The 11,568-nt window shown below is 35.2% G+C and overlaps 1 protein-coding gene and 1 pseudogene across 1 annotated transcript; both read left to right on the top strand.

The window, feature by feature from the left end:
- Positions 1-314: 314 nt before the first annotated feature.
- Positions 315-2,974, top strand: LOC131052564 (stearoyl-[acyl-carrier-protein] 9-desaturase 5, chloroplastic-like; annotated as a pseudogene).
- Positions 2,975-8,677: 5,703 nt separating this feature from the next.
- On the top strand, positions 8,678-10,773 carry LOC131052578 (stearoyl-[acyl-carrier-protein] 9-desaturase, chloroplastic-like). The gene is made up of 3 exons (XM_057987163.2): positions 8,678-8,931; positions 9,190-9,691; positions 10,172-10,773. Exons 1-3 carry the CDS (start codon positions 8,822-8,824, stop codon positions 10,730-10,732), a joined length of 1,173 nt encoding a protein of 390 aa, XP_057843146.2. The 5' UTR covers positions 8,678-8,821; the 3' UTR covers positions 10,733-10,773.
- Positions 10,774-11,568: the final 795 nt, after the last annotated feature.

Genomic DNA, 11,568 nt, shown 5'->3' on the forward strand with positions numbered 1-11,568 from the left:
GAAACGCAGGGAGAATTCTTATTAACCAATATCCAATTACACAGTATATCATGTATGGGCTGCACACAGCCATTTATATAAACATATCAAATATGAAATGAAGAGTATTCTGGGGAGGACAAACAGCCATGTGACTGTTGGGCTTCATATACCCAACTGAAACGTAGGGAAAGAGGAGAGAAGTCGTCTAAAACAGTTAAGTGGTGAGTAAAACATGGTGAGGGCGGTTTGAAATCTAAACTTCTTTAGCTACTTCTACTGGAAAAGTTGTTTGCACTGGCTTCTTCTGTTTTCGCAGTGATATTTTTTGTGAAATGACATCTGTGTCTATTGTGAAAGGCATGGTGACCCCTAAATGTGGTGGACGTAAACTGTTTTTCATTTCTTGTTCAGGTTTTAGTGGCCCTAAACTTGAGGGATCTTCGCAGGTGCTGGATTTGGCGGCTGGATCTCACAAGGTTTCAATGACTCCAATACTTCATCCTAAGGCCAAGTAAGTTTGAAGAATCATGCTTCATTTCTTCTACATTTTTCCATTTGATGAGATTTCAGGCATTGAAAAGAGTAGATCTGAAAATTTGATATCTAAGCTTTTTCAGAGTGAATATGATTAAGTTTCACAATGCTTAAGAATTTAAAGAAACGGGAATTAAAAACATGATATTTGCACAGTCTAGTTCTAGCGGAGATGAATGATACTATCTTTCATTTTCTGGGGAGTTTCTAATGCGATGTATTTCATTCTCAGGGAGGTTGAAAAGGGTAAAAATCTATTCTTGAAACGTGAGGCTCATGAACGGCTCAGAAGATTGAAATCTTTAAATCACTCGAGGGTTGGGCATAAGAGAAGATATTGGTCCATTTAAAACCCGTCAAGAATTCTTGGCAGCCACAAGAATCTTTGCCTGATCCTACTTCTGAGGGCTTTATGATGACATTAAATATTTATGAGAGAGGTCTCGTGAATTACCGGATGACTATTTAGTTTGTCTGGTGGGAGATATGATTACAGAGGAAGCATTGCCCACTTATGAGACTCGTATGTGGACTGCCGAAGAGAACAGACACGGTGATCTTCTCAATAAATATATTTACTTGTGTGGCCGTGTGGACATGAGACAGATTGAAAAGACCATACAATACCTCATTGGATTAAGAATGGTAAACCATTCTTAATCATTCTAATATTTTTCACTGATCTTTGCAAATGTATAATGAAAGCTATTGTAATTGTTGAATTTGATGTAGGTGTCAATTAGATATTAAAAGCTGTATTAATACAGTTTAGATGATTTATCTATTTTTCTTTAGTTTTCTGGATTCTATTGTGTAGATTTTTGTTTGCATCAACGTTTCGGATCACACTAAATGATTCATCATCAGAACACTATCATTTTGATGATGGATCGAAGAGTTATTATAGCTCTCTCATTTTGATGATGAATCATCAAGATAAGAAAGTTGTAGATGAGAAAGTCATTAAGTGTAATCTGCATTAACGTTGATGCAAACAAAAACCTATACAATAGAATCGAGAAACTAATCAACATTCTTTATAAACTGTAAAAATCTAATCTTTCTCTAACATTATTTTTTTCCTTCACCTTATTTGAGACCTTAGTGAAGTAATATAGATATATTAGCATAATGTATTTTGACTTGGGTTCTTGTCTCTATAGAATCCCCGCACACAAAATAGCCCTTCTCTTTGCTTTTTGTACACATCTTTCCGGGAGAGGGCAACGTTCATATCACATGGTAATACTGCAAGATTTTCCAAAGATCACACTGATCTCAATCTAGCTCAAATATGTGGAACTATTGCTGCAGATGAGAAGCGTTACGAGACTGCATATACTAAAATAGATGAGAATTTGTTTGAGATTGATCCTAACGATACACTCATTTCTTTTGAAGACATGATGCGGAAGAAGATTACTATGCCTAACCATTTGATGTATGATGGGAAAGATGAGGAACCAAACAAAGCTTCAAATAAGTATGTTCAAAAAAATCACCTTGAGGATCAAATTATAGGCAACAAGAATGATGGTGTGCAAACAAGAAGGAGAACAAGGAACAATGAACAAGTAAATTTTTGCCTTATGACCGAGATGGAACCCAAGACATATGATGAAGCCAGCAAGAGTGAGAAGTGGATGGAGGCCATGGAAGAAGAGTTGCAAGAAATAGAGAAGAACAAGACTTGGGAATTGGTTCCTAGGCTAGTAGACAAGAATGTTATTGGCACCAAATGGGTCTATAGGAACAAGATGAGTGAAGAAGGCAATGTAATAAGGAACAAGGAAAGACTTGTACATGCAAGGGATATGCTCAGGTAGAGGGCGTAAATTTTGAAGAAACATTTGTACCACTTGCAAGGCTTAAATCTATAAGGCTATTCTTGGCATTCTTAGCCTATAAAGAATACAAAGTATATCAAATGGACGTAAAATCTTCTTTCTTGAATGACAATCTTGAAGAAGAGGTCTATATTGAGCAACTTGAAGGATTTCAGCTACATGAAGATGAGAACTGTGTATGTAGATTGAGAAAATCTTTGTATGGTCTAAAGCAGGCACCTAAAGCATGGTATTCTAGGTTGGATAAGTACTTACATCAGCAAGGATTTAAAAACGGGTGTGCTAATAGAAACTTTTATATAAAGGTAAATGGTAATCTTATGATCATTGTGGTTATATATGTAGATGATATCATTTTTGCAGGCAACAAAGATGTCCCATGTAAAGAATTTGCTAATCAAATGTAGTTTGAGATGTCTTTACGTGGAGAGCTATCATATTTCCTTGGTTTGCAGATTTCTCAATTAGATAAGGGTATATTTATATCACAAACCAAGTATGCCAAAGATATGTTAAAGAATTTTCATATCGAGGACAACAAGCTGGCTAGTACTCCCATGGTGACTGGATGCAAGCTAAGTAAGGATGATGAGTCACCCAATGTAGATTAGACTTTGTAAAGATCAATGATTGGGAGTTTGTTATATCTAACAGGGTCAAGGCTAGATATAGTTCAAGCGGTGTGCATGGTGGAAAGATTTCAAGAAGCTCCTAAACAATCACATGTCAATGCAGTTCCACCTTCCTTCAACACTTAAACTATTTTTATGTAGTCTCTGGTTCAGGGGGAGTATATTGCTTTACCTTCCTATCCTTGAACCTCATGCTTGTCTCAAGGGGAGTTTTGAAATTTTTGTAAGAAGTATTGGTACTACTTTTTATATTGTAATAATGGTTCATCTAACCTTCAGACAGTACTAACAATCTAGATCTATGCACATAGAGATGGTCACAGGGGAGAAGAATAAGTCTGAATGTGTTGTCTATCAAGCCATTTTCCATTGTTGTCAAAGGGGAAGAGAAGAAAGTGTGTTGACATCAATGCCAAAGGGGGAGATTGTTGGCATTATATTACCATTGATGTCAACAATTGACAAGATGCAGTGGAGAGTTAAGATTGACAGGTCGACAAAAGTGTTGTTGCAGCATCGTATAACACATCATGTTATATGCACAAAGAGATATAGGAGGATTGCATGAAGCATGTCATTGAGGCATGAAAATGGACAAGGAAGACAAAAGAAATTGTGTTGGAAATGTATTGTGAAATCTAGTCTGACTCAAAAAAAAGTTAGTTGCAATTGTCAATAACACGCAGGTTATCGCATGCAGTTACAGTGAGTATCAATCGCAATTGTCAATAACATGTAGGTTATCACTATTTACAAAGTTGCAAAATGTTACTACAGATGTCAATAACATGACGGGTTAGTTGTGTTGGTCTATCAGGATGTCAATAATATGATAATTATGCGCCCCCCGCTATCTCATGACAAGAAACACTTAAGGAAAAACACTTTGCAGGCTAGTCACTAAAGTGTGACGAAGATGTCAATAACATGCAGGTTATGATACTTAGCTTATCCCGCAGCATGTTATTCGCTATTAGATAACCATGCGGGATAACACTAAAGTGAAGAAAACAATGAATCTTGTTATCCTGTAGTATGTTATTCATTGTAAGATAACCTTGCGGGGTAACAATAAACAAAGGTAAATAAGGTAGCTCGTTATCGCATGTCATGCAAACTTGGAGAGAGATGGTCATGCAAGGTAAAAATACCAAAGGGAATAGATGGATCCCGTTAGCCCACATGGTAAGAAGGTCTAAGAGGAAATGATGTGGGACAAGGAAATCAGTAGAAATCACATTATCCCACCAGCTTGCATGAAAGAAGAGTTGGTGATTCACGATGCATATAACATGCATGTTATATGACCCACGGAATACATCTACACAGCCCGCAAATCCAACATGGATTTTCTTTCACACGTGGACCCTTTGTGAGATGAGGTTTTTGTTAATGGGTCCCACCATTCAACAAGTGGTTGGGTGAACAAGATTCAAAGGAGACATTAATGTAGCTGACATTTTCACTAAGCCACTACCAAAAGACAACTATGAATCTATGAGACAAAAATTTGGTGTTGTTCCACCTTCCTTCAACACTTAAACCATTTTTATGTAGTCTCTTGCTCAGGGGGAGTATATTGCTTTACCTTCTTGTCCTTGAACCTCATGCTTGTCTTAGGGGGAGTTTTGAAATTTTTGTACACTTTATTGGTACTTCTTTTTATATTGTAATAATGGTTCATCTAGCCTTTAGACGGTATTGACAATCTAGATCTATGTGCATAGAGATGGTCATAGGGGGAGAAGAATAAGTATGAATGTGTTGTCTATCAAGCCCTTTGTCATTTTTGTCAAGGAGGAGAGAAGAAAGTGCCTTGACATCAATGCCAAAGGGGGAGATTGTTGTCATTAGATTGTCGTTGATGTCAACAATTGACAAGATACAGTGGAGAGTTCAGATTGATAGGTTGGCAAAAGTTTTGTTGCAGCATTGTATAACACACCATGTTATATGCACAAGGAGATACAAGAGGATTGCATGAAGCATGTCATTGAGGCATGAAAATGGACAAGGATGACACAAGCAATTGTATTGGAAATGTATTGTGAAATCTGGTCTGACTCAGAAAAAGTTAGTTGCAATTGTCAATAACACGCAGCTTATCGCATGCAGTTACAGTAAGCATCAGACGTAGTTGTCAATAACACGTAGGTTATCGCTATCTACAAAGCTATAAAATGTGACTGTAGATGTCAATAACATGATGGGTTAGTTGTGTCGGTCTATCAAGAAGTCAATAACATGAAAGTTATGCAGCCCTCGCTATCCCACAACAAGAAACACTTAAGGCAAAACACTTTGCGGGCTAGTCACTAAAGTGTGACAAAGATGTCAATAACACGCAGGTTATGTTACTCGGCTTATATCGCGGCATGTTATTCACTATTAGATAACCTTGCGGGATAACACTTAAGTGAAGAAAATTGTGAATCTCGTTATCCCGCGGCATGTTATTCGTTGTAAGATAACCTTGCGGGGTAACAATAAACAAAGATAAATAAAGTAACTCATTATCCTGCGTCATGAATACTTGGATAGATATGGTCGTGAAAGATAAAAATACCAAAGGGAATAGATGAATCTTGTTAGCCTATGTGGTAAGAAGGCTTGGGAGGAAATGATGTTTGACAAGGAAATCGATAGAAAACGCATTATCCCACCAGCTTGCATGAAGGAAGAGTAGTTGATTCGCGATGCATATAACATGCATGTTATATGACTTGTGGAATACATCTACACAGCTCGCGAATCCAACGTGGATTTTCTTCCACACGTGGACCCTTTGTGAGATAAGGTTTTTGTTATTGGGTCCCACCATTCAACAAGTGGTTGGGTGACAAAAAAATGTTAGGTGGACAATAAAATCGTTTTGATTGGTCAATGAAGCAAGAGCATACATATGAGATAATATTTTCCAATCTGAGTAACATGCAAAAACAAAAATTAATGTTGAGCAGAGCGGTAACTGAAGATATGATTTTGAAAATGGGGGGGCTGAGTGCAGAATCAAATCTGATTGCAAAGATTATGGTACTCTCAGACAAAGATGAAGAGACATGAGCATTCAATGCAGACCTATACTGGAGAAGGTGGATTAGCTCCAGAATCATCTAGAAATATTCGAATGGATTGCAAAATTCAAGATTACTAAAAATAGTAATCCATGCTCAGAGATACAATTTGATTTCTAAAGGAATCCAATGGGATCATTTATTATTGACAGCTATTTGTCAAGAGAGAATGTTCAGAGGAAAATCAATTGGCAGATTGGATTTCTCAAATGTTGAGAAAATTATTTTTTTAATTCATCCTTGGTGGGAAAATTCTAGTTGGATGTAAATTGCTTCTTAGTGAAGTTTGTGTGTAGTTGAAGATGTGGTGTAATAGAGATTTGTAAGTTAGCAAATAGAGAAGCTTTGCAAAAATAGATTACTAAAAATAGTAATCCATGCTCAGAGATACAATCTGATTTCTAAAGGAATCCAAGGGGATCATTTATTATTGATGACTAGTTGTCTGGAGAGAATGTTCAGAGGATCAAATCAACTGGCAAATTGGATTTCTCAGATGTCGAGAAAATTAATTTTTTAATTCATCCTAGGTGGGAAAAATCTAGTTGGATGTAAATTGCTTCTTAGTGAAGTTTGTGTGTAGTTGAAAATGTTGTGTTCTAGAGAGTTGGAAGTTAGCAGATAGAGAAGCTCTGCAAAAATAGAGAAGGTGAGAATAGAGAGTGGAAAAAGAAGGTAGTATGAAAGCGTATTCTGCAGGTGTCAATAACACGATGCCCGAGCAGTTAATAACATCGCAAAAATTATTGCTAGCAAAATACTGAGAAGGTAAAAAGAAGATAAGTTCCAACCAAAGGTTGATGTAGAAAGAAAAATTAGAGGATTAAGAAGGTAGAGCAGACAAGGCAAAAAAGTATAGCAAAGAGGTGAAGAAGTTAGAACCAGAAAAGGGAAAAGGTATACAAGAGAAGAGAATTTAGAGCAGCAAAATAACATAGTAGTAGAACATTCATAACATTTTGTGAGCAGGCAATTGGAAATTTGTAAGGTGTTACAAAACTCATTTGTAACAAGGTCTCTATAGTATCGAATTGTTTATTGAATCATTGTAAATCTCTGAGTGGGTGCTCAAAGCAGGGGTAGGTGCTCCTTTGAGTAGGTGCTCATAAAATCAGGGGTTGGTGCTCCTTGGATTGATGGCCTAAAACATATTGTAATCAATTTTCCATTTTAAGGCTAGATTGGAGCGGTAGACTCCAACAACATTTCTCACCGAGGTTTTTCCCCATCGTGGGTTTTCATCATATATCCTATGTTAAGTGTATGCCTCTTGTTTGCAAATTCTTTAATCTATTTTCTTATTTATGTTGGCACAGTCAGATTTAAAGTATAAAATTTATGATTATCACCAATTCAGCCACCCCCTCACCCCCCCTCCGCTCTTAATGATCATTTGTGTTCTTCATTTTTTACGGTCAGCCTTAAACATCACACTTTAACTTTTAATTTATCTCACACTATTTTGTTTCTTGCACTATATTTAGAAAGTATATGCAATTATCCACTCCTTAAAAATTATAATTTTTTTGGCTCAACACTATTGTCATATTGATTAAAGCTATATTTTGCCAAAATTTTGTTCCATCTCATATTAATGTTGGGTATTACAAATGAAATTACTTGTGGAAAAAGCTCCTATATTTAATAATAATACCCTTCGATTAGTATTTGTCAAGAACTAAAATAAATTAACTCTAATTAAATTTTTGCTAGAAAATTTTAGAAGACTAAACTAATTATATTACAATTTTTCTATTATTATTTATACTTTGTATATATGATGCAATAGTATATTATTTTATTTTGACATCTTTCAAGATCCAAACCCTATGCTTGAGAATACTTCTAGTTGCAAACAACAAACCTTGGCTTTTAACTTGCAATAGAAGATATGAATGTACTTATGTAGCCATCTAACTATTTCTAATTCTTGTCATTTTATATGACTTCCTTTATTAGTTGTCTTTGATTAACTGTATTGAGATGGATAGAAATTTTAAATTAGTTTTATAGTTCAAATTAACACAGACACCCTTTTTTTAGTTGTTATCATACCATTTGATTTCTTCCCATGATCACCATATCATCATTGTTTGGGTGAGTTCATATTGCATTAGCAAATAAAATATATAACTTGCATCATTTCTATGTTTTGAAAGAAAATGTACTTAAAATTATTATGGATTTCAAACAAACTTTTCCCAATTGTCACACTTGTCCAAGTCTAGTGATACATATATACATTGCACAATTCACACAATATTGCAAAACAATAACTTGTTCACAATTAAACTATTTTTATTTATTTATTATGTCAGAGCCTTGCACTCAACAAGACTTGATCTCTCGTGGGCTCATTTGAAACCATTCAACTTCACCAATAGAGCAAGGACCCATTGAGTTTTAATTAATTTTAGTAATATTGATCATTATTAATTTATTACTAGTAGTTAATTGAGATACTTAAAGTCAAACTAGAAAGTTAAATATCCATTATGAATTTTAAAGTGGTTGGAGGCCGACCAGCCAAGTCAATGCTTAGTGTGCTGGTTAAGCCGGCCGGCAGGGGAAACTGAATGAATTTTAAAGAGTAATGTGGTGAGGAAACGTAGGGAAAGAGGAGAGGAAGTTGTCTTAAACACTAATGTGGTGAGGAAATTGTGATTTGGAAGTCCAAAATTCTTTAGTTACTTCTTCTGGAAAAGTTGTTTGTACTGGTTTTTTCTGTTTTCGGTGTGATATTTTCTGTGAAATGGCCTCTGTGTCTGCTGTGAAATGCATGGTGACCCCTAAATATGCCAGAAGTGAAGTTGGGGGATCTCGCAGGGTTTCGATGACTGCGGTGCTTTCTCATAAGGCAAAGTAAGTTTGAAGAATCATGCTTCATTTCTTCTACTTTTTCCCCTTTGATGAGATTTCAGGCATTAAAAAGAGTAGATCTGTTAATATGATATCTAAGATCTTTCCGAGTGAAATGATAAAGTTTCAAAATGCTTAAAATTTAAAGAAACGGGAAATAAAAACATGATATTTTCAGAGAAGAGATAAATGATACTATCTTTAGTTTTTTTGTGAGATAGATTGTTGGGGAATTTCTAAACTGTTGCATTTCATTCTCAGGGAAGTTGAAAAGGGTAAAAATCAGTTCCTGAAGCGTCAGATTCATGAACAGGTGCTTCATTCCATGCCACCTCAGAAAATTGAAATCTTTAAATCACTCGAGGGTTGGGTAGAAGAGACTATATTGACCCATTTAAGACCCATTGAGAATTCTTGGCAGCCACAAGACTTTTTGCCCGATCCTGCTTATGAGGCCTTTATCCATGACATTAAAGAGTTACAGGAACGGTCTCGTGAATTGCCGGATGACTATTTAGTTTGTCTGGTGGGAGATATGATTACAGAGGAAGCATTGCCTATTTATCAGACTATGCTTAACACTCTAGATGGAGTGCGTGATGAAAGTGGTTGCAGTCCCACATCCTGGGCTGTGTGGACTCGTATGTGGACAGCTGAAGAGAACAGACACGGTGATCTTCTCAATAAGTATCTTTACTTGTGTGGCCGTGTGGACATGAGACAGATTGAAAAGACCATACAGTACCTCATTGGGTCAGGAATGGTAAGCATTCATCATCATTCTAATATTTTTCACTGATCTTTGCAAACATATACTAAAAGCTATTGTAATTATTGAATTTGATATTGGTGGCAATTAGATATTAAAATCTATATTAATACAATTTAGACTATCGTTTTTTTCTTTAGTGTTTTGGATTCTATTGTGTAGACTTTTGTTTACATTGATGTTTCAGATCACACTCAACGATTCATCATCAGAATTCTCTCATCCTGATGATGGATCAAAGGACTGTTACAACTCTTTCATTTTGATAATGAATCATTGAATTGATCTATCATCAAGATAAGAAAGCCATTAAGTGTAATCTGTATTGACATTGATGCAAAGTACAAAAACTTATACACAATCTTTATAAAACCTTATCTTTTTTTGCATTGTTTTTTTCATTCACCCTATTTGAGACCTTAGTGAGGGTAATATAGATGTAATGTATTTTGACTTGGGTTCTTGTCTCTATAGAATCCCCGGACAGAAAATAGTCCCTTTCTCTGCTTTTTGTACACATCTTTCCAGGAGAGGGCAACGTTCATATCACATGGTAATACTGCAAGATTTGCCAAAGACCATGGTGATCTTAGACTAGCTCAAATATGTGGAACTATTGCTGCAGATGAGAAGCGCCACGAGACTGCATATACTAAAATAGTTGAAAAGTTGTTTGAGATTGATCCTAACGATACCGTCATAGCTTTTGAGGACATGATGCGGAAGAAGATTACCATGCCTGCCCATTTGATATATGATGGGGAGGATGATAAGTTGTTTGATCACTTTTCAGCTGTTGCACAGAGGTTAGGTGTATACACAGCAAGGGACTATGCCGATATCATGGAATTCTTGGTGAAGAGATGGAATGTGGAGAAACTAGAAGGCCTTTCAGCTGAAGGAAGGAAGGCTCAAGATTGTGTATGCAGATTGCCGCCTCGTATCAGAAGGTTTGAAGAAAAAGCTCAAGAAAGGGTAAAACAGAGTCAAAAATGTGGTTTCAGCTGGATATTCAACAGAGAAGTGGTGCTATGAAATGTTAAAAAATTAGAAAGTATATGATTTGATATACTATAGTTTGGGAACGTGCTATCTAATTATCTAAAATGCAATTCATACAAAAGAGAATTTTTTTTAATTTCTCTTACTTATGAATTACATTTTAGGTATTTGGATAGGCAATGCTCCATAATTTAGTAGTAGTCCTTTGCATTTATTAAGAGACTGTTTGGAAACTATTGATTATTAAACTCTACTTTGATATTTGAAAAAAAAAGGATCAAAAATCTTTCCCAACCTTTGTGAATTATATTATATTTTACAGAAAAAGGAAAAAGTTAAAAAACAATGATATGTCATTATTAAAATCTAGGAAACTGTCACTAGCATTGCTATTTGCCACACAACATTGCATGTCTAAAACAAATGTGTCTATCACCACGCCATTTTGATAGAAAAGGGTCAATTTTATTTATGTTTATGATATTTGGAAAAAAAATAAAGGATTAAAAAACTTTTCCAATGTTTGTGAATTATATTATATTTTATAATCAAATTCATGTTTTCCTAATTTTTGATTGGGCAAGCCTTAATTTTCTGGGTGTTTTATTGATTTTTTTCTAAAAAATAAATCTTAAAAATAGACAAAAGTGAAAAATCAATGATATGTCATCATAAAAAATCTAGGAAACCAACACTTGCCACAACATTGCATGTCTAAAACAGGTGTGTCTATCACCGGGCCATTTTCGTAGAAAAGTGTCAATTTTATTTGTGTTTATGATATTTCAAAAAAAAATAAAGGATCAAAAAACTTTTCCAATGTTTGTCAATTATATTATATTTTATAATCAAATTCATGTTTTCATAAT

The sequence above is a fragment of the Cryptomeria japonica genome, chromosome 9, assembly GCF_030272615.1.
Source record: "Cryptomeria japonica chromosome 9, Sugi_1.0, whole genome shotgun sequence".
NCBI classification, from domain to species: domain Eukaryota; kingdom Viridiplantae; phylum Streptophyta; class Pinopsida; order Cupressales; family Cupressaceae; genus Cryptomeria; species Cryptomeria japonica.

What these genes read in the sequence shown, in the direction of transcription:
- LOC131052578 (XM_057987163.2), top strand. Translation starts at nt 8,822, where the DNA reads ATGGCCTCTGTGTCTGCTGTGAAATGCATGGTGACCCCTAAATATGCC. An exon ending in GTGCTTTCTCATAAGGCAAA is followed by an intron (nt 8,932 to 9,189) that starts GTAAGTTTGAAG and finishes TTTCATTCTCAG; the next exon opens with GGAAGTTGAAAAGGGTAAAA. An exon ending in ACCTCATTGGGTCAGGAATG is followed by an intron (nt 9,692 to 10,171) that starts GTAAGCATTCAT and finishes TTGTCTCTATAG; the next exon opens with AATCCCCGGACAGAAAATAG.